This window comes from Peromyscus leucopus, chromosome 16_21 (assembly GCF_004664715.2).
Source record: "Peromyscus leucopus breed LL Stock chromosome 16_21, UCI_PerLeu_2.1, whole genome shotgun sequence".
Classification (NCBI taxonomy): domain Eukaryota; kingdom Metazoa; phylum Chordata; class Mammalia; order Rodentia; family Cricetidae; genus Peromyscus; species Peromyscus leucopus.
The window spans coordinates 63811786-63836098 of NC_051084.1; the positions used below are offsets into that span (position 1 = coordinate 63811786).

Sequence of the window (24313 nt, forward strand, 5' to 3'; positions counted from 1 at the left end):
GAATACAATATAAAATATTTATTTATAGAGTTGTGTACCTAGAATTAGGCAACATTACTTACTAAACAAAAGATGAAACCAAAAGCAACAGTGAAGTGGGTGAGGACTAAGTTGGTTCAATGTGTGGTGGAGGTGGGAAAAATAAAATTAATCCATGTAGGGACTCTAGGTTTTACACAGCATAAAAAATAGTCACAGCTCCTTGCAAGAAAGACCACTGGAAAACTCATTGTTTACAGTCTAGATGTAAGTAAGTGGTAGAGTGCTTGCCTATCATGTGTCATGCTCTAGGTTTAATGCTCGGCATAAACAGAAAACAAACAAACAAACAAACAAAACAAAAATACAACAAAAAAGAGAAACAAAAAAACAAAAACATTGCTCAAGATGCTGACAAGTAAAATTAAATCTATAATATGTATATGCCAGAAAAATAAGAGTGCATGGATATATACTTTGCAAGTGAGAGAAATGAGACCTTAAATCAGTCAAGCAGGAGACGTTAGCTGAACTGTCCCTCAAGGATGGCAACAGTGACCCAGGTTACAGGAGGAGCTGGGAAGTGATAGTAGTACCCACCCAGTACCACAGCAACCAAGTTCAAAGCAAGGAGTCAACAGCAGACTTCTAAGACAGTGAAGACTGCCTTGCCACTTCAAAGGAGCACACACTTGGCGTCACAGAGAACAAAGAAGACATAAGGAGACTCTAATGGGCACAGGGAGATCTGTGGGCTGGGTGCTCCAAATGGACTGTCCGTGACTAGGACACAGATTGTTCAAAACCTTTCACCCACAACACTTTATTTTAGCCCCACAGTTTACAGGGAAACAGGAGCAATGCTAAAAAAAAAAAAAAAACAAGATTAATGAAACGTTTCAAGGGAACATTGGAGATTTAGAATTGACTTTTAGGAAATCCACAATGTAACTTTCTTTTTATTAAAAAATATTAACTGTACATCATTTAAGCTACAGAGACAAGTAACAGCCTATAAGCTTGCATTAATTCTTTAAAGTCATGTCAATGAAGCTTTCTACAAACCAATTCTCTCAGTAGGTTACAGATTCCATGACCCTCTAAGATTCATTAACATTAGAGAATATCTGAGTTGTAAGTCCCTTGCTTAGCATGCGGGAGACTTGGGGTGCATTCCCCAGCATGAGAAAAGAAAATGCAAGCAGCTAAGTAATATGCCTCACGGATGAAATGTAACTATGTCTCATCCTCCAAAGTCAGGCAATCTTCCTCTACACATTTCTTCTTTACGAATCCTCACTAAAAGTATAAATAGATATTTTTTCTAATATTACTTTAAATAAGCATGCAATAGTTATTGTAATCTTAAAATTCGTAAATCTATAATCTTCAAAGGCACATTCTGGCTAGAGGCCCACTTACTCCAATGGGAACACACCTCTTAAGTCTATTTGGCCATGAGCTTATGAATGAATTAATCCACCAGAGAATTCAGCACACTAATGATTCACTCACCTCCCAACAATGTCACCAGCTGCAGACCAATGAGCCTTTATATCAAAACCAAAAGTTTCCAAATACATGCCCTTTCTCACCAGTTTCTTTTATTTCATACATTGGAAAAAGACACAGAACCTGTCTTCCTGTATTGATTTTTGCCCTCTGAATAACAATCCATCCACTGAATAGGAAAAGAGATTGACTGCAGAATTCCAGTCTCCTGACAATTGTCTAACAAAGGTGCATATTTTCACATCTGATGTCTGATATTTATTTCAAATTTGAACACAGTGAAAATATTTATTGAAGACTGGAGTTTGCTAAAAGAATCACTTTCTAATAATATACTCATATGTATTTCTCATCACATCTTGGATATCACGTATCTATAAGGCAATATTGATAAGGACCACAAATAGGGTTGTGATAGAATAAGGACCTGCTTAGATGATGTGCTCAGAGGTACACAAAATGTGCTTTGTATACCTGCAGCATTTAAAACTACACGTAATTTGTACAAAAATAGAAAACCTCAGTTTTGACCTTAAACTACTAAACTGAAATCTGCATTTTAATAACTTAGGTTATTCATATACACACCAGCATCCACAGAATACTGCTTCAGTAACTCAGGGATGCATCCATCCACCAACAATTCTCCCTGTTCTCTTTCTACCCTCACATGCTATTGTTTTCTTCTTCCTCTTTCTCCCCTGTGTCTTTTCTTCTCCCTGTCTTTCCTCTCACATTTTTGTTACCAGTTTTCCATTTTGAGTTTACTTATCTCTTAATTAACCTAAAATATCTACCCTGGGAGTTTTATTTTTTCTGTTTTAAAGGCCACATGGTTGGAGAATGTGAATGTTCTCTAAATTAAACGGGTATCAGAAGACACAAGAAATTCATACTGCTTTAAACTCCCTCGTGGCATTGTTCCTCCAGAAACCAGAAAGAATCTAACCTAAGCCTTGTTGGAAAGTGGACAATATCATATCAGATCCTTATCGATATCAGTCATCTGGCAAAGAATCAGCATATCAGAGACTGGCTCTCCTCCACTGTGATCAGATTTGGGCAGTAAGGGAAACTTTGCAATGTGAAAAACCAGCAGAAGTCACAGGAAAAGGAAAGCACAAGGAAGAACACACTGAGTTAGTTCAGAATCATTTCCCCATGGAGCTACCATCTTTTCAATCACAGAATTCTGAAAGAACCTACATATTCATCACCCTTCCTATTCCTATGCCACTCCAGAGTCCTCCATCTGCAAGCTACAGGGATCTCCAAATCCTCTGCTGTCACGTGCCACATTTGTCCTCATTTCATGTTGTTGCTATGACAAACACAGTGACCAAAAGTAACTCAGGGGAGGAAAGGGTTTCGTGTCTTAAACTTCCCAATTAAGTCCGTCATTGAGGGAATTCAATGCAGGAACTGAACCAGGGAGGAACACTGTTGTTCAACTTCCTCACAGTCTCACTCTTAACAGATTTACCATTTTTCTTTTCTTCTTTCATGACCTTTTTAAAAGAAGGGGTTACACTATGTAGCTTTGGCTAGCCTGAGCTTCCTATGTAGGCCAGGCCTCAAATTTAAGGAGATCCCCTGCCTCTACCCCCCCTCCCCCCGCCCAGTGCTGGTATTAAAGGAGTGTGTCATCACAATGAGCAATTAGCTGACTTTCTTATGTAGACCAGGATCTAGGGAGTGGGACTGCCAACAGTGGGCTGAGATCTCCTTTATCAATGAGTATGAAAACAGTTCCCGATAGACATCACTATAGGATAATCTGATCAAGTAACTTCTCAGTTAAGGCTTTCCTTTTGGTTTTTTTGATAATTAAAGCTAATTAGGACAACACTTATTATAACATCCAATATTTCCTTCTAAGTATCTGTCCATGTTTCCTATCTATGTATATCTCAATATGCATTATCTCACTGGCTTACTACAGGCATATAGTGCTTTGAAGAATGTTTAACATGTTCCCCCTCCATGGGACATGGTTTGGTTTTTGTCCCACTTTAGGGATGATAGAGATTATCTTTTACCACTGAAGACATCACTATCTTTCCCAATAACTGGTTGTATTTTGTGCAGCACATGTAATTTCAAAAATAATTTATTTGAATGATTATTATAGGCTTTGTCTATCTTACTGTTCTCTCATGGAGCCTATCATAGAGCTGTGTCAACATACAGTCAGATATCAGCCATTCTTTAAATTATAAGCAACCACTCTGAGATTTATGCATAATTTCATTGAGTATGCAAACTAATGAATCGTATTATAATTATTAGATTTTAGAGAAGAAAACAGCATCAAAAAGGTCACATAGCCAATGGAAGCAAGCCTTAAATACAAACACAACATTTTATAGTAACAACAACAAAAGGGCAAGTTATATATTCTTCAGAGTCTAACAAAGGGGTTGCAACATAATGGTGCACATAAGTAGGCAATTATATTAAATACACTTTATAAATACGTTATGAATATTTCTACACTTCTCTAGACTACCACCAAGGTTCTGGAAACACATAGTGGATAGTTCTTGATATCCTATACTTTAATTTTGGTTCTTACAACTAATTAACTACTCTGCATTAATTACTACCTAATATATACAAGCATTAAATTTCACATTAGACTTTACAAATATGCACAGATATATGTCAATTCAAATATTTAAAAAAAACTGTCGTTTATCTTATCAGATGTTCTATGAGTTGTAGTAGGGTCTTTGTTTACCAAACTGAGGTCTTTGGCAGTAATGTATACTTGTTGATTGTCAGGAGACTAAAGAAAGTTTAGGTTTTTCCATGATGTTATTAAAGGACATTTCCATAGGTGATGTCACAGCTGGTGATAGTTATTTCTAGATATTATTTTTCGGTCTTTCAGTAATTTTAATTCTTTAATATTCCTCTTGGTTTTAGGCTGTAAGTACAATATGTTGAATATACACGCATACGCATATAAGCATAGATTTTCTTCATCTGTAGTTCCCCCATTCCTAAAGAATAAGAAAATATCAAAGAGAAGAATTTCTGACAGAATACTGGATAAAGATTTCTGGCAGTGCTGATGCAGTCAAATGTAAATTAGGAATTTCCAGGGAAACAGTTTCAGAGAATTAATTATTTTCTTATGTAACTTAGACTACATGAAGATGGCAGTTAGTTTTATTCTTAAATCCAAGTGCTCAGACAGGAAATGTGCCTTGCAGAAATCCTGCAGAACTGCAAGCCCATAACACAAGATTTATGCACATGGAAAGCTACCTGGACAATGAGGTGGGTTTCACCTCTGCAGTGTTGAGATGGTTATTTGTGTTGTGTGGGGAGAAGAGAAATATCACTCTCATTTCCAGACATCATCTAACCCTACTTAAAAGAAGTGCGGAGACTTAAGCGGAAGATATTATGCAACTGAGCTCATGCCTGACAGAAACAGATTGTTGGCTATGCATGTGGTAATTGATTAAATATAATAGAGATTAGAAGTGTGGAAATTTTTCTATGATGGAAGTTTGGACTAACTGTTAGGAAGTTAGGTTAAGTAGGGATGACGTGTAGGCTGTACATTTTCTTTAAAAGATCATTCTAATTGATTCTAAATGCTATGAGGTTCAGAGTATACTAATTTAGGTAATCTCCCTGGTATTTTAGTGATTAATTTACTTTTAAATGGATTATACTAGTTGAAATAATATGTTTTCTCTTGGGGAGTGGTTGTTGAAAGAATGAATATTCCTTTATACTAAAAAAAAAAAAATAGAAAGAACATCATGGCTTTGAAATACTAAGCGATCTGATACTTATCTTTGGTTGTTATTCCTGGATGAGAAACTAAGATTCAGAGGCTGACCATCAAACCAAAGGTTTAATAGAAATGGAGGAATATCGAGGTTAAACAGAATAGCATTTCAATTGCCATCAGTTCTGCCCGTCTCTCTTCTCAGCATGGTGTTCTTTGCTTGTGTTTTCAACACCTGTGTTTTGGTCTAGAAAATTTCTTATGTGGGTGTTTTTCCGTAGCAGTCTCCTGAAACTCAATCACACTCTCTTCTCCTAAAAACTTTCCTCTCCTACGCTTTTTTTTTCTGAATAAGAAGAAAGTGGAAACATTCATATTTTGACCTCGAACTACACAGGTCTCACTATGGAACCCAGGCTGACCTTGATCTCAAGACTCTTCTTATGTCTCTCCACTGCTGGGATTACAGCCACATGCTCAGAGGCCCAGCTCAACTCTCAGAATTCTGATTGAATTGTATAAAAGCATGATACTTTACCCATCTTTCCTTTGGGTTCATGTACTTAAGGACAGTATTCTATTTTATTTAAAAATCTCTATATCTTTGGTTTTTCTTTATAAATCAATGCCTCTTCCCATTCTCAATCTACTTTTTCCATTTTTCTTTAAAACAAGCCACAAAATGAGGCTTTTGTTGACAGAAGAATAAAATGTGAATTTCTTCCACCCTTCTCTGAAGGATTCTGAGCAGAGGCAGTAAGACATTACTTTTTCTTATTTGGGTTTTATGCAAATATTCTGTATTATCAAAACCTTCCTTTATTTATGTGATGCTAACTACTGTCAATCAAATATGGTAAAGTCACAGAAGTTTACAGGGTCCATCTGATGCACTACATTGATCTTTGTGGCTTAATGTAGACAATAAAATGGGTTTGGGCTCCACTGCAGCAGACTTTTGTGGTAGGTCATATTTTATTTAATTAAATACTAAATTAATGATGACATTTACCTTTTTAATTGTGTTTCATTTGTACTTTTTTTTTTTTTACTCAACAACAGAATGAGCTAGAACATAAGTTGGTCATTTGAGGGATGTATCATTTTGGAGTTGAGTATCAAGCTAAGCATGACCAAAACTGTTAATGTTCATGTGTCATTTATGTCAGATTTCACAAGTGGTATTTGTTTGGTACTTTCCACTATAATTCTAAGTATAAAATAATGGCCTTACCAATCCATTTTTCAATGGATCCTAGTAGCCTGGTAAGCATTTCTTTTAATTGTACAGATCATGTGTTCATACATGAAAGTATCAGATTGCAAGATATTCTTTCCCTAAATGTAGTGTTCTTCAGACTCTTAACACACTGTGTTCTACTATAAATCACATTATTTCATGACGGTTTAGTTATATGTCATAAAAAGCACAATGTTGTCTATTTAACAAGTAAGACAACTTTAAGTAACAGTGTTAAGATATTTATAAAGATATATTTCCTGTTTATATTAAATTAAATATCTGGACCAGGTCATGTGTACAGATGCAGAAATGTTCTTCTCAGATGTGAGGAATCCAGAGGTGAGGAGGTTGAGAAGACATGTCCAGTTAGCACAGTAGCTGAGAGTTCATCTTAACTGTGCCAATGAGGACATAAGTCATTAGGAGGCAAGGATATGCTCAGTTAGAAAGCAGTTTCTACGGATCTCTGTGAGTTTGAGGCCAGCCTGGGCTACCAAGTGAGTTCCAGGAAAGGCGCAAAGCTACATAGAGAAACCCTGTCTCGAAAAACAAAAAAACAAACAAACAAAAAAAACAAAAACAAAAAAAAAAAAAGAAAGAAAGAAAGAAAGCAGTTTCTATTGATTAGGATTATCATGAGGATTAGTCTGCTTAATATGTGCAAATACATAGAACAAGAGCTGGGACATCACTCACAAGTAAAATGGATAAAGCACTAGCCCAGTATGTGTGAGTCTTTGGTCCAAACCCTGCACTACAAAACAGTAAAAACATCTGTATGGCAGATTCTCTGTTTTTTTTTTTTTTATTTCCTTCATTTTACTAAGCTTTTAGTGCACAAAATAATGAATCTCATTATGACATTATCAAATATGTGTCTCCTTGTACTTTGTTTACATTCAATAATACACTTTTGTTCAACCCTACCCCTTCCACTCTTTTCATGTCTGTCCTTAAATGCTTCTGCTTCTGCTCTCATGACATATGTATGTGTGCCTGTATTATGTATGTATGTATATATGTATGTATGTATGTATAATCTATCTTCCACATATGAAGGAACTATCATCTTTTTTTTTTTCTGGGCCTAGTTTATTTAGCTTAGCATTTATGTTCAACTAATTGCCAAGGGTACTTTAAATCCATTTTTTTCTCTTGTCCCACAGAAAATGAATTTATGTCTGGCTCATTGAGGCAACAGAGCAAAAAGTCCTATATTATAGGTATTTACTATTCCATAATATTTTTGCAAATTTTGCTCAGTTCAGTGTAGCAAGAGTTTTCCTGCCTTGCCCACAGTCAGGACAAATCTTTGTCACCCGCCAGTCCTACAGCCACTCAGACCCAACCAAGTAAACACAGAGACTTATATTGCTTACAAACTCTATGGCCGTGGCAGGCTTCTTGCTAACTGTTCTTATAGTTTAAATTAATCCATTCCCACAAATCTATACCCTGCCACACAGCTCGTGGCTTACCGGCATCTTTTCATGTTGCTTGTTAGGGTGGCAGCTGGCAGTGACTCCTTCTGCCTTCCTGTTCTTTTATTTCTCCTCTCTGTTAGTCCCACCTATACTTTCTGCCTAGCCATGGCCAATCAGCTTTTATTTATTGACCAATCAGAGCAACTTGACATACAGACCATCCCCCAGCACAGCCAAGTGCAGACCATCTCAGACACCTGCACTCAGGCCTGTGGTCCTAATCATCTTCTATGTGGACCTGCTGGGTAAAGCCATGAGGAACCCGAGAATGGGCTCCCAAAGGACATACAGAACATCCCACAGTTCAGAAAGGCATAATTAATCAGAATTGTAACAGCTGAGAAGGTTCTCCTTTTCTTCAAAAGAAAAGGTCTTTGAGCTTTATCCTAACTACACTTGAGGAATGAAATCAGCAATGAAGATATTTTGCATTTTCCTTACTGTTATCTCCACTGTCTTGTGGTCCTTCAGGTGTTTGGAATATGGGAAGAATGTGAAGGGAAATATTGCTTTATTTGTTTATTTATTCATTCATTTCTTTATTTATTACTCTCTTTCTTTCTTTTGTTGGAAATATTGTTTTGAGACTCCTCTTCAGCTGTTCAGTGGATACTCATTTTATTGTTTGAAAAAAACAAGAACAAATAGTTAAGAAATGAGAATATTTGTCCACAGAAGCAGCATTAGAACTGGTGATTGTGTTAAATTGTATAATGAGACTATTTGTTATCAGAAGGAATCCTGTTTCTTTCTTTCAAATGTAATTTCATTAGCTGACAAATTAAGTTTTTGCCATTAGCTCAGAAATAAGAGGGGGGAAGAGAGGGGATGGTTATTTCTACCAAAGACCAGTAAATTATTTTTTTCTCATCATCTTTTCTCTTTTGAGAGGTTATATTGAAAGTAAATATTTGAAATACATCTTGAAAAGGCTAATGCTAAAAGCAAAGAAAAATATTGTTGGACAAATAAACTTGAAAGAGAAAAGGTTTCATTAATGTTGTTTAGGTATGATTACACACACACACACACACACACACACACACACACACACACACGAAATTCTATGCAACAAATAAGTGTATCCATCCATCAGTTTGTCTACCTGTCTGGAATAAGTGTGGATTAATAGGTTTTGGATATTTTCCTCCAGCTCCTCAGATGAAAACAAGACAAACTGCAGAAAGAACACATAAGTGTTATCTGGTCGGCGGTTCATGCAAGTCTGAATGTAAAGCTTGGCAGTATGTCTACAATTACTGTGACATTGAGCCCCGCTATGTGGTGTGTGAATTCCAAAAGCCAATAGTGAGATTCTTGACTATTCCCAAGGCTACAACTTAAATTATGAATTGTAAGTCTAATACATGATGGACATTGTACTAATTACTAATAAAGATGGATTTTTGCTTTATGTCATGAGAGATGCTTCTGACGTTTTAGATTGCACTATGATGACCAATGATTTCAATGTTGGGTAAAGGAAATATCAAAGAAACATAAGAATGAGAGTGGTTCATCCAGAAGCTGGAAGATTTCCCAATGTCCCTCACTTTCTTACTTGTTTTATTCAGAAGCCTCCCACACACAGTTGGAGTTATCACTAATCACTCAACCAGATCTGATACTGCCACTTAATAATTTCATGACTCTTAGGCATCAGACTGCACACAGTCAATAAAAAAATAAGGCACTATGGATAAGGTAACTGTAAGAAGAGAAACTGAACAATAAAGGATAGGAGATACAGCGGAAAATGCCTAGGTCTTAATTGTGCCAGGATATAAGAAAATGGCACAGGAAAAAAATCAGTAGAAAGGTGATTTGAGAGATATTGTCTCAAAAGGAAATGTTTGAAATTTTATCTTCATAAACTGAAAAAATCAAATTGATAAAATTGTGATTGTAAAGGTCTTTATGAAAATTGGAAGAATTTTAAAATATGTTTTAAATATCTCTATAGGATATCACAATATATAATTTTTCCTCCCTCCTAACAAAAGGGTGTGTGTGTATGGGTGGAGAGAGAGAGAGAATGAGAGAGAGAGAGAGAGAGAGAGAGAGAGAGAGAGAGAGAGAGAGAGAGAGCAACAGACAGTAAGACAGACTTAAAAATTGTAAACCACAATTTTTGAAAAAATTACAGGATACAGAGAATCTTTCTTCTGCCGTAGATGAAAACAAATACAGAGACCCACAACCAAAGAACAGAGAGTGAAAACTTGAAATCCTTAGTCATAAATTGGATGTTTCCATTAATTTCCTCTGCGCTGGGATCAAGGATCTCTGCAGAAGAGGAGGTAGAAACATAATGAAAGCCAGAAGAGATGGAGGACACCCTACATGTCTTTTGTTCATATGATGGTTTCTAATTTTGTGTCTTTATGGGATTTCTGTGTGTGCCTTATGAATGTGTGTGTCTCTGTGTGTATAAATTTCTTGTTCTTTTTCACTGTCTCTTTTTTTCTGTTCCTTTCTTTGTTCTATTCAGATTTATTTGTTTTTATTTTATCTTTTATATTATTATTATTATTCACTTAAGACATCTGTTTTCTAGTGAAAGAGAGCACAGAGGTGTGAGTTGGGTGGGTTGGGTGGTTGGAGAGGTATGGAGGATCTGAAAGAAGTTAGAGGAGGGGAAACCATAATCAGAATATTTCATAGGAAAAATATCTACTTTCAATAAAAAATTACTAGACAATATGTTCATATAATCAATAATTTAAGCTTCTATTTTAAGAATCTAGAAGGGGCCAGGCAATGGTGGTGCACATCTTTAATCCCAGCACTTGGGCGACAGTGGCAGGCAGATCTGTTTGAGTTTGAAGTCAGCCTGGTATAGATGTAGTGAGTTTCAGGACAGCCAGGGCTACACAGAAGGAAACCTGTCTTGAAAAAACAAACCAAAAAACCAATCAGTCAAACAAACAAACAAACAAAAAACCACAATAATAGCAGCAGAAACAAAGAATTTAGAAATGTAAACTAAACCCCATTTGGCAAAAATATGCATTTCAATAATGTTTTTTATTTCCTTTTCTAAAGAAAGAAAACAGCAATGATTAATGATAAATTAAATAAAAAACAAACATTAATAGGGCAATTAAAATTTTGTTTTGCCTTTTTTGTGTGTGTACAGTCTCACACATTTGTATATACTATGTCCACCCATAGTAGTACATTCTATAGAATTTAAAAAGAAAGGCATTTCATGTAAGGGTGAACCATGAAAATGGTAATAAAAGATTCATATTATATAAAATTCAATTATATTTCTAATAAACCAGTAGTAAATTACCAAGAAATGAAGTATTAAAACATTATGTATGAAATAAAACAAAATAATGAAATAACTACATTTATTAATTTATATACTCATTAAAACAGATCTTACTATATGACAACTACATTGCTAAGAATAATTAAGAAATATATAGAGTCCTAAGGATTCTGGTCACTGAAAAGAAACCCATTCCACCTAACTTATAGATCAAACTGGAGATTTCCATGAAAGACTGACTTATGAAGGAAAACAACGAATTCCTATACTAATACATTCTATTCTTCATCCCAGCATCAAAGATTTGAAGAACTTGTAAAACAGCAGAATTAGTACATAGGCACAAACAAAAATAAAGGAAACAGTGATACTTCAATGGGAAAAGTGGGCTTTAAACAAAACAAAGCTCTCTAGAATGTATATAGACAGACATTCTGGAATCTTTTCATCTATAAATCCAGAATATTACTCCGACAATAGAGATGGATCAGGATAGAAATGTTATGGCATGTTACTCAAAGATAGAGGCTGATTAATATATGGGAGGCCCTGGGTTCAATCCCCAACAGTGTAAACAAAAATAAAGGGAATGGAGGCAGCAGAAAAGGTACTTATCACCTATAGGTACATCAATCATATAAAAATGAAAAGAAAGGCTAGAGCCTCTGAGAGTTTAGAATAAAAAGAAGTACGGAAGATATAATGGAAGCCGTTTCAAGACATTGAGTTTTTACTAAGTAGTGAGACACAATTATTAAATAAATAAAGAATAATGATATTAGGAACATGTCTGGCAACTGCAGTTAATGTATATGAAAATATAATAAATGGAATATTGTGGTAAGATTTTACATAATATTGACTTACTCTAGAGGTAAAATATCACCTGCAAAATAATATTTGTATGGATATATGAATTTCTAAATTAATTTTATGTTTTGCAAATGAATATATATTCTTGTAAGAAATTGATTATATTTAAGATTTACCCCTACAAATTAAAAAAAAAGCAAGACAATTTGTGACAAAAAAATGAAAAACAAAACCATTATCCACCAAATGTAAAAGAAATTCATTGTTTTTAATTATTCCAGTAACACAATTGACCAATTGTACAATTTAATTGAAAACATATTCTCAAGATATATAATTGAAGACAAAAATTATAACTGCAATGAAGAACATTTTGTTATAAAAATTTTGTAAATCACTGGCCAACTTACAACCCACTCTCCTCTCTGTGAAAGCTTTTTGGACCTGAGGACATGGCTCCACAGGCAAAACTTTGCCATATGCAAAGAGTGAAGCCAGAGTTCTCTGCATAGAACACAGAACGTGGGATAGGCATGTAGCCCACCTACAAATCCAACACATGGCCAGTAGAGACAGGAATCACAGGAAACATCTGTCTAGGTAGAGGAGCCAATATTGAGAGCTCTGGTTCATAAAGAGACCGTCTCAGTATATGAGGTGGGGATCCATCGAGTACACCCAGTGCTAACCTTAGGCTACAGAGGCATGTGCACACACATACAACCATGTATGTATACAAACCACACACTTACACACATAAAAAACCCACAAAGCTATGCTATGTTTTTACATATATATTGAAAGATGATGAACATTTTTTCATAGTTTTAAAATATTAAACATTTTATATAATCTGGTGGCTAAAAGGTAACTAAATTATCAAGTAATTTTCAAGTTACAGAAGACAATTACAAGGGAATATCAGGGAGCTCTGGAGAAGCTAAATCCAGCTGGGAAAAAATACAGCATGAATTTTAATGATATGTTAACAAAACATGAATCTTAATTTTATATATCTATCATGAAACATTTCATGTATCCATATCTCTTATATTTTCTTAACTTGATAACATCAACTTATAGAACTTTCTGCAATAAAAAAAAGATACATGCTTGACCTAGTGATCAGTAATTTTAGATACACTTCTTTACTGTAGCCGCATAAACTTTCCTGAGTTCCAGTAGGCTTGGGATGTAAACGTCAATGGAGGAGACATTGCCTTGATGCTGAACTGCATGTTGATATCTACCTCTCAGCGTGTATGTTTTTCTGCATTGAGATGGTGTGTTGAGATTGTCTTAAGAAGCTTGTGAAAAAGCATGTATGTAGACTAGTGGAATATGATTCGTGCCTCTGAAATAACTCCTCAAACAGTACTAAATCATTGTCCTTTGCAGAACTTAGTTATGTATCTGATGGAATGAGCTGAAGATTTACACAGAAGTGTGTCTGTAGCTAAAGTCCTAACACATGCTTCTTACCAGGTTTCCTTCAATTTGGATTTTTGGAGCACCTACACTTATATAGCTTACAACTTCGGCTCACATTAGAATTTCAGTTCTTATAAGTCAATATTTGGGTGCTTACTGGTTGTCTAAATAACATCATAAGCTTATTAGAATCAAAAACCAAACCAAAAAGGAAGAAATACAGGTGTACAGTGCAAGCTAGGTATTATTGGTTCATCCTCTTTTTTCTCTCTCAAAGTTTGATTGTTCACAAAAGACACAATCCTTACATTATTTAATCCTTTAAGAACTGGGCTTCTTTAATCCCAGCACTCAGGAGGCAGAAGCAGGTGGATATCAATAAGTTCAAGGCTAGCCTGGTTTACAGAGTGAGTTCCAGGACAGGCTCCAAAGCAACACAGAGAAACCATGTCTCAAAAAAAAAAAATAAAATAATAAAATAAACAGGAGGTAGAAGCAGAAAGACTGGATCCAGTTGGGAGAGAAGGGGGTTGGGGGATTGGAAGGAGTAGAAGAAGAGAAACCATAATCAGGATATATTATGCAAGGAAAAAAAATCTATTTTCAATAAAAAAGAAGTAGGTCTAAATGAAAGCTGAATTTAAGCTAAATAGCCTAGGCCCATAGTCAAGTTCACTAACATTTTGTTATTAGTACTGGATTTCAAGTTCACCATACAAATTAGACAACATAAATATTTTCTTCAATATTATTTAAATAGTTGGTTAAAAAAATACAGACACTAGAAACAGTTTTCTGGAAAATACGAAGGCTGCATTAACTATGAATGAACATTGTACCAGGTACTCAAACCTGCTTACTTCAAATCTAATTACTGCTTCAGCATTATTTTGTTTTGCTCTGACTTATTAACACAAAAGTATGCACAAATACAGCATCATGACTAAAGCTGCTGGTCAGGACTGGGAATTTGGACAGTCAGGGATCAAATGTGTTGGAAAAATTTGAGTAACATGTACCTCCAGACGCAAAGTTTGTTTCATTAGAACACAGAAGTTAAAGACAGGAAGGATAGCCAAGGTGTGTGATCATACAGGTTCAGAAGTTAGGGCCGAGGATCACATCTGTGGAAAGAAGGGAAAATGCTGGAAGTTAAAGGGTTAATATAGGTGAGGATAGAGAATGGTGAGAAGGGGTAATGGATGGCTTCACCACAATTAAAAGTGCATGAACATGCCTTTTGGAAAGCCACTAGATAGTAAGTTAATTTTCACTGTATGTTTAAATAAGACATCAGTAATCCAGCTATTTCTTTTACTGTAGCCATATACACACTGGTGAGTTCTGATTGCTGTTCACAATATACAGGTCACTGTAGGAGAAACTGCCTTGAGGATGACCATGTAGGTTAAAGAAAGGAAATATATAGCTTTAAAAATATAGCAAAAAGTATAACTTAAAAATTAAAATGGCCCCGCTAGCTCAAGGGCTCCTCTCCCAGGGCAACAGGTAGGCTGAAGGCTGACCCACACCTCTCCTACTGCTCCTGAGATCCAATCCCCCCAGTCTCATCCCCAGCTCTGTAGCAGGAAGCCTGCTGTGGTCTCCCTTTTTTTCTCTGGCTCCATCGCCAATTAATCATAAAGATCTGCTCCCTAAACCTGCCTTCCCCCAACTCATCCCAGTATCCCAGCTCCAACATCAGCTGGCATTCACTGGGAAAACACCAGCTGAGCAGACCGGGAAAATAGGTAACACAGCCATGGCACTCTCCAAAACTCCAGAGAGGAAACAGAAACCAAGGAACAAAACACCCACCCAACAAAGACAAATCAAGAAACTGTCCCCTAGACCTGTAATCATCTCAAAACCAGATGCTTACATTTCAACATAAAAACACAATGAATAAAAGCCAGGGCAATATGTCTCCACTAGAGTTTAGCTATACTACCATCGCAGGTCCTGAATATTTCCACATAGCAGAAGCACAAGAAAAAGGCCTTAAAGCCAACTATATAAAGATGATAGAGATCCTTAAAGAAGAAATGAGTAAATCCCTTCAAGAAACCCAGGAAAACATAAACAATTGGAGGAAGTGGATTTAGACATTTAGAGAAAACATGAAGAGTTGAAGGAAAGGAATAAAACTGTTCAAAACCTGAAAATGGAAATAGAGCAATAAAGAAAACAGAAACTGAGGGAATCCTGGAAATGAAAAATTTAGGAATTTGAACAGAAACTACAGAGGTGTATTTCAGCTTCTGATCAAAGTCCTGGAAAATCTATGAAAACGGAACACATGGCTAGCAAGGCCATAGAACCCAGAGGAAAACCCGCTCTTGCCACTTTCCTAAGGTGGTGTAAGTTTTAACTGTTTTCCAAATATTTATATTTATAACAATAAATAACTGTAGCTCCTCCTTCTCATCAAAGAAACTTCTTTGGCAAAAGACAAGAGATCATAACAGAGAGCCAAACTGGCCAAAGTGCAGAGACCAAGTGACTGTGAGGTCCCTGTCTCCAGGTAATTATTACTATTGCAATAATCTCTACAATTAAGGCTCAGAGAACATCAACAAAGAGGGAGTAGACAGCTTGTAAGATCGAGAGAGGTTCAGGACTTCTGTGAGACAGTCTTTTCTGGGAGGAAAAAAAATAAATGTGGGAGAAGAAATAGAATGTGGAGGAGATGGGGAACTGGAATGGAGGGCAAATGTTATCACGATGCATTATATGAAATTTTCAAAGATTTAAAAATTATTATTAAAATAGCTACAGCCCTCTAACTGTACTCCTTATTACACAGTGCTCAGGAGGTAGGACAGAGGGTTCAGGTATCAGACTTTTGATGACCACTTAATGGCTATATCAGATAGAGCACATTACTTGGTATCTTAACAGCTGTGTTTCAACGTCCATAAACAAGAAGTGATTACAGCACCTTCTCCAAGGATGCTATAAGGAGTAAATAAAACATACAAGCATTAGACATATAACAATGTCTAATGGACAACAAATTATTTAAATGCTAACATTTTAAGAAGTTACCCTTGTTCCATAGTAGTAATGGTGAAGCCTAGATAAATTAATTAATTAATCAGGATGATTTTTACTGTTAGTACCAGATAGAACAGAATTTGAGTACTTTCACAAAGTGCTTGAGACTAGTTCTGAGAAAATAGTCTGAAGCATGTGGCCAGGTGGAAAGGAGCTTTTAAAATCTCCAGGCTTATTTCTTCCTGTATTTGTTTCTGAAATGCCTGCAGAGATGTGGGCAGTCTTGGTAATAACTGCTGCGCTGGGAATTAGAATATGCATTGGGCCTGAATAAGCACCAAACTTTAATTACACTCTTAGGACTCGTGACCACTTTTAATCAGAATCTACTCACCGTGGATTTGAGTAATTATCGAGGTTTTGAGCCCACTTTAAGGTAATCACAGAACAAGATAGTTCAGAATACCTTATCCCACCCAATCCTACCCTGCTTTTACAAATCCATTCAAGAAACTGGCTCTAGAAATTTGTTGCCAATCAAACAACCATTGAATAATCTTCCAACATTTGAGGTAGCAGGGTTTAGCAATTAAACATAAATGGGTTCATGGCATTTTAAATTTTTATTAGAGCTTTCATTATCCTCACAGAGTGCAGACACTGATGCCTATGAATTAGTCATCAAATTAATTTTAACTTCTTTTTAAAAGACTAGGAGGTTCATTCCTAACATTCCTGTTATTTCCCAATCTTTAAATATTTGTAGCCAAAACAAAGCAAAGGAGAAGGAAAGTTTGATCTGTTGCTGGCACTCCTTTCACATACAATAATTAATAGCAGCATATTATAGGAGCGTTTGTGTAATTAACCTTCTTATTAACAAGACATACAACTTATTGTCAGTATTAGTACTTAATGTCTTATACATATATTACATACATTTTTTTTTACTAATTCTGTGGGGAGAGAGTAGTTCTCTCTCATTGTGTAGTTCTTATGAATTTCACTGTCTCTGAAATCTACATTGTGTATGGTACAGACAGTAAAGAATGATTTGTTTCACCCACCATCATGAAGATTTTCAGTAAAAAACACATGTACAAGGACAGGGTACAGTCTAGTGACTAGTAAATTAGGATGCAAAATTGTAAATATTCTTTGGTTCTGTAAACTGCAGTTGATTTATACCATGATTATACCATGTTTAAAAAGCAGAGGAAAAGCCAAGATTAAGTTATGTATACATCCCCCAGACATCCTGTGGAATATTCTCAATGACATTGGCCTTTCTTGGAAAAATACTTACTTAAAAATAAAATCATCAGCTGACAGTTACAGTACTTTTATGTTCCCTAGATGAAAGAGAAGGAATGTCTAGCCCTTTTGCCCCAGGCACCAATAAACAGAGGGCTAACTTGAAAAACATGAATGACCAAATCCATTTCACTGCAGGAAGAGACAGAGACAGCAAAACTGTCCATCTTTCTCTATTTAAAGACACCAGCCATTCTGCTGTAACTGACTCTTCATCATGAAACTGCCTGCTCTTCTCTTGATTTTGTTTTGCTTTCTGGACCTGCTGTGTACAGGTAAAATGCCAATTGAAACGACAAAGCCTTCAGGGGAGGAAATCTTGTTAAGTATCAACTGGGGACATGGAAGGGATTCAGTAGCTAAGGCAGTAGTTAGGTAAAGTCTCAGAATGTATCATGAATACAGGACTTGTGGCCTTGCTACCAGTGAGTCACATCACTGTGTGAAACTAAAATTTTAGGTTTTAGTTAAAACCTAAATCATAAGAAAATCAATTAACATTAACAAAATGAGCATAATCTTGGAAGCTACTGATATCTAAATTCAGATTTGATTTCTGTCATATATTGGTTTTATAGCTATCCTTTAAACCCATTTGTTTATTTAATTCATTTATAAATTAAGTATATTAATTGTATCTATATAATATTATTTTCATAAAGATTAATATATATGAATATACAATACTTCTCAAGTAGTAAGTGAGGATAAGTTGTAAGGAACTTAAAACTGGTATTGTAATTACTTTTAAATTACATTGAAAATTCTTGAAAGCAGATAACATCTTATCTTATAGAAAGGGCATCTTCTTTGATGACTATTGCCAGAGAAATAAAAGTGAAATTTACCATCGTAGGTTTCACTTGCTTGGACTGTGTCCTTTCTTTCTATCCCATTGAACTCATTACTCTGACTTTGGATTAGAAGCCCAAGGAAATCATTTTGATTGAGGGCAGGGAAAAGATTGTCTTGACACATTTCAAACTACATAAGACAGGGCAGATATTTTCCTTGTTTACTCAAAAATACTGCAATTACTTCCAATCAGCTTTAAAAATAAGGATGTTATCTTAGCAAACACACAAGGAGTCTTTGAACTGTTTGATTTTAATGTTCAAGTACATTCTGTAGGAGCACAAAAAATCAAGAATTCTATCAATAAGTCCAGTCTGAGTAGATTAAAAATCCCCACATAATTATTTTTCACCAAAGGGTGATGGGGTCTGATGTGATGAAGTGGGATACACATACAGTCCTAACTTCTTAAACAGTCTGAGACAGGAAGATCATTTGAGCACAGGTCAATATCAATATGGGCATGATAGCAACAAAAAAAACTCAAAATAACAACAACAAAACCAACAAAAATAGTTCAGATAATTTAAATATTTTATAATGCAATTATAGATATAATTATTATATATAAAAATATATAATTATAATGCAAATTAAAGATATTAAGTGATAATTATGAAAATTATGAATATATTACATTATCTGAAATTTAAGGTAAACTATCAAAATATTTTAAATTTTTAAATTACATTATTTTTCTCCTTTCCTTTTTCTCCCTTCAATTCCTTCCACATCCCCTTCCTTGTTTTCTTCAGAAATCATGGCCAAACAGTTTCAGAAAGCAGAAAGCATGCTGGCATTTAGCACAGCCGGGTTTGTATGATAAAATATTAACTCCAGTTTTACTATCATGATTTACATGTGTCTCTTATGTCAGTACTTTGGAAAAAATATGTAAAGTTCTTCCTGACATTTTCAGTACTTTTAAAACCCTGAGAGACATAGTGTATGTGTGTGAAGAGTTTTATCTAGAAGTTGAGGAATTTGCAATTCCTTCTTGTTGCATGAAAATGAATTTTAATATGGAACAGTAGCTGTTATCTAGAGAGAAGCTATTTGTTATTTTTGTTACTAGTGGAAGAATGCTAATTTATAATTCCCACTTAAATAATGCTATTCTTTTTCTCATACTGATGCTTGACAGCTGTCATCTTGTTATTTGTGAATTCCAAATAAGTCAAAATACATTCTTCACACCCTCATGTAGGACAGTGTAATTGAGGATGTGTTTTTTTTTTTAAACTAGCTAAATAATGTCTTTCCCCCTGGCATCAAAGGCAATAAATAGCATCTCTCAAGATAAATATAAATAAGGAACCATCATTAATTTATGCAGTAGAGCAATGGTATCATGTGGTTTAAGATATATGATAAAAATTTCTTATTGGACTGGTGATGTAGCTCAGCAGTAAACTTTTTTCTAACATGTACAAGGCCCTGGTTTCCATCCCCAGTACCTTTATTTTCCAAAACCTCTTCCTTCCCAAAGTAACAGAGATAGTATTGCTAACCTAAGTTCACTGAAAACAGAAAACATGAATATATTGAATTATTAGTACCATCATTTCCACCTTGCTTAGATGCTATGAATTATCCCAAGTGAAAGGGGATGAAAACTGTTAACATACCTTCTTAGTTGATGTCTGATAATTTCCCGTTACTTTTCTTGATTTTACTTTGAGAGTTTACTGCACTATGGGACTATCTTAAAAATAGAAACAAATCCCAACCTGATGAAATAGAAGCCTCATTCTTGTAAGGTAGATGAGTTTATCAGTTGTTCTAAGTTGTGATCTTGCAGATTTGAGTACTTTATAGAAGACTCTGTAGGTAGAGACTAAAGAAATACTGAGCAATTGAATTTCTTTTTTTTTTTTTTCATGATGTCCCTAAGGGTAATCTTGCATAACAATACTTGTACTCCTTGCAACCCATTGTCCCCAGCTGGTACTTGGATCTTTGTACATGTTCAAAGAACCCATCTTACCTCAAAGCCTGCTGGTGATTTTTGTTTTCCATAAAAGTAATTCTAATGATTTTCAGGTTATACAGTAAGATAATCACTATTAACTAATTTTCCTAATATGTATCTGAAAGACAAAGGTGTTTATATGTTTTGGTTTATTTGAAATTGGGAGGAAATATTTGAAGATATTGTATGTACACACATACATGCAGTTTTAGATGCTGGTACCATGAATGTTTGCATGAGCCTCAATTATTCTTTTAATTGTATATATGATATAGACATATCTTTGTGTGTCAATATACTTCAGTAAAGCTGATTTAACAAAGCAAATAAGTAGAAAGAATGACAGAGAAATTGTTGGTGTACATCTCAAGGCCACTCTAGATTTTACAATGTGTAACTGAACATTTTAATGTAAGTATGAGCACCTAGTGGGTTCAACCTATCAGTAATAATTGGAGAGAAATCTGACAATGAAACAAACAAAAAAACACAAAGCTATTATCCTAAGTAAAATAGGGAAAAATAAATTCTGAAACCCCTACCACATAAAAAGATGTTATATTTATTTTCACATCAACAATTGAATTTTCCCAAATTTAGGTCTATGGAGTATGTAAATTGATGTAGTGATTCCTTTGATGTCTTATTCTCTTCACAGTAAAAGCTGATATGAAAGACACCTATTTTTGCTTTCTCAAGAGAGGCAAATGCAGACACGTGTGCAAAGGTGGTGAAAGGGAAGCTGGATTCTGCACAAAGCTGAAAGCTAATTGCTGCATGTTTGCACCTGAAATGAAAGCCCTCTATCCTGAAGATCAAAGCACAGTGAGTATCAAGATTAGTAACAAACAAAACTGGGTTATCAAGCCCTCCCACACAGTCCATGTTGTTCCTTTCATTAAATGGTGTTGCTGGAGAATACTCTCGTTTCCGAGAGTCTGACAATAGTGTGAGACTTCCAAGGTACAGGGTAGATCCATGGAAACATTTGATCATTTTTAGATACCATGTTTTTCCTAAATGGTAGAAGGATGAGTAATGTCGGAAGAAATTATGATTTTCAGCACCCTTTAATTCAAAAACTGTTAAAATGAATAAGAATCTATCTCCATGTTAGGGAGGTAATAAAACAGACTGAAGAGAAGAGACAAACACACATTTCAGCACTTTGGGGATTAAGGGAGCAGATTCATTATAAGCAGGAAGGTTTAAGCTCAGTGTAGGACTTTTTTTGCATATGCCCAATTCTTGAGCAGAGAACTTTCAAAAGAAAACATTCCTGAAAGTTAGACACAGGAGTATACCGATAGTAACAAGTAACAAGTAGTATGATGTTTATGGGTATTATTGCTAAGGCCAGAAGGACAGGAGATAAAAGTTCTAATGTGATCAGTGTGGAAATCACTAACTAAAATACTAGATGTTTTATTAATAATCTTACCATGTTCCTTGTCTGAATTAAGATGAGTGTTAATACTTAGTATTACAGATATACTTTGGATGGACTCAAAATTGTGTGAGTTAATGTAACAAAATAACAAAAAACAGAACCAAGTACATGAACACTGAATACAAGCGATTAGATCTAATTTTGAAATCAAACAACATCTAAATGCTTATTAAATTAACCCAATTTGGTAAGTAATGTTTATAGCAAACGTGGAGTCCTTAAGCTAAGTAAACAGACTGAACTACGGTTTATGCTCCTGCTCCAGTGAATAAAATAAATCTATGTTTGAATACGTCTATTCTTTGGAACTTTTTCACAGAGCTGGAGAGAGAACCAATATGAATATTGAATTGAACAGAAAAAAAAAAAAACCATCAGAGGAACTAAAGAACAGACAAGGTGAGTCTGAAGAGTCAGCTGGGGATGTTTAATAGTAAGCACAAGCTTTCTGCGTACTTGTACCCACCAACTACTTCTAATTGATTATAAATTTCTTAACATCAGCGTTGATGATCTCATAAATCCCGAATGTGCTCACCGTGCCATCTCTTCTATACCACAGTAACTAGGCAGGTATGAGAGTAAAATAGTACCTCTCCTAGTGTGCAGTTTAAAATATTCACATTCCACCAAGTTCTAGTAAAAGTCTTACTCAACTAGTTAACCAAATTCATTATAGTCTACCTCTGAATTCAGAACTAAAGTACAGTATTGTGAGGTAACGGTAGAAAACAAAAGAGCAACAAAACTGAGCCAACCTAAGAGAGGCTCTCAAGGAAAGAGGTGTCACCCACCTTGCTACAGAGAGAGAAACATACTGACATGGTGGTTATTGTTAATGTCTGATTAAAAATCAGTTGCTTAGTCCAGAATCTGTCAAAGAACAGAATCTATGCTGTGGCAAATGTGACGTAGAAGGGAACCATACCCCTTTAGTCATGAGATATCTTTAATTGAAATTTCGTTACTTGGCTGCCTGATTTTTGCCTCCTGTAGAAACCTCAAGTTTCTATAAATTTGACTCATAGATAAGAAGGCATTGAGACTTACCCAAGATTCAGAATTTTTTAAAGATTCTCTCTGGATAAGCATTCAATACCAATTACTCCCTTGAAAATGGAAACAAAAGGAAAAGAAAAATTCTATATTTCACTGGAAAACTCAATCAACCACAGATAACAGTTATAAACTTAAAGAAAATAGAACAATATTCACTGACAGTGCCATATGCTCAATATGCAAAGTTATTAAATTATTAGATAACTGCATTTTAAAACTAAAAACAAGTATTTTAATTAAATTAATTAAAATTTAAAAATTGATTTTTTCAGATATGCACACATTATATGTTTATCTGTTTACCATACTCTCCCTCACCTTGTACCTTTCCTTCTCTTGCTCCCTCATCCACCATCAGCTCCAATCAATAAATGGACTAATGAAATGAAAAACAAATCTTGAAAGATGAAATACAAACGGCCAATAAACATAGTGTGTGGGGTGCTCATGATTACCAGCCTTCAGAGAAAGGCAAAACAAAACTATGCTAAGATTTCATCTTATCTCAGTCAGAATCTCAGCCCTTAGGAAAACAAGAAGTGCTGGGAGGAATACTAGACTACTCACTCTGGAATTCAAGATGAAGATTTTCAAAAACACTAGTGATAGGTCTTTCATGTGACCCCACTATACCATTATTGGATATTTACTGAAAGGACTTTAAGCTTCATATTATAAAAGTACTCTACATCTATATTTATTGCAATAATATGCAAAAGAGTATAAGTATGGAATCAATTTGGTGCCCAACAATGTAGGAACAGACAAAGAAAAAAGGAGTATATCTATAATGGATTTGTTTTCACATTGCTTTGGGGGGTTACGGTATCAAATATGTCTTAATAAGTAAAATCTATGGCAGGGGGCATAGCTCAGTTGTTGAAGTGTTTGCTTTGCAAGCTGGGGGACCTGAGTTCAATCTCCAGAAGCTGTGTAAAATAAACAATGCGGTGGCATGGGCTTGGAAACTCAGTGTTGGAAAGTAGAGACAGGTACCTAGGGCTTGACTCTAAGCTGCTTTGTCTTTCTTGGCAAGTTCCAAGCCATTGAGAAACTTCAAAAAGAAAGAAAGAAGGACAGAAAGAGAGAGGGATAGGGAGAGAGGGAGGGAGGCAAAAAGGTGGTTAGTGCCTGAGGTGAAACATCTGAGGTTGACCCTCTGACTTTCACAAATAT

The 24313-nt window shown here is 35.2% G+C and overlaps 2 protein-coding genes across 2 annotated transcripts; both read left to right on the forward strand.

The window, feature by feature from the left end:
* Positions 1 to 8369: 8369 nt before the first annotated feature.
* On the forward strand, positions 8370 to 9310 carry Defb113 (defensin beta 113). Its single transcript, XM_028868121.1, is given in 3 exon segments — positions 8370 to 8413; positions 8415 to 8437; positions 9120 to 9310. Coding segments are annotated over 3 exon segments (258 nt in total).
* An 8637-nt stretch (positions 9311 to 17947) lies between these two features.
* On the forward strand, positions 17948 to 21570 carry LOC114692379 (beta-defensin 133). The gene is made up of 2 exons (XM_028868111.2): positions 17948 to 18076; positions 21287 to 21570. The coding sequence occupies exons 1-2, from the start codon at positions 18019 to 18021 to the stop codon at positions 21568 to 21570; spliced, it is 342 nt and encodes a 113-aa protein (XP_028723944.1). The 5' UTR covers positions 17948 to 18018.
* The last annotated feature ends 2743 nt before the right edge of the window (positions 21571 to 24313 follow it).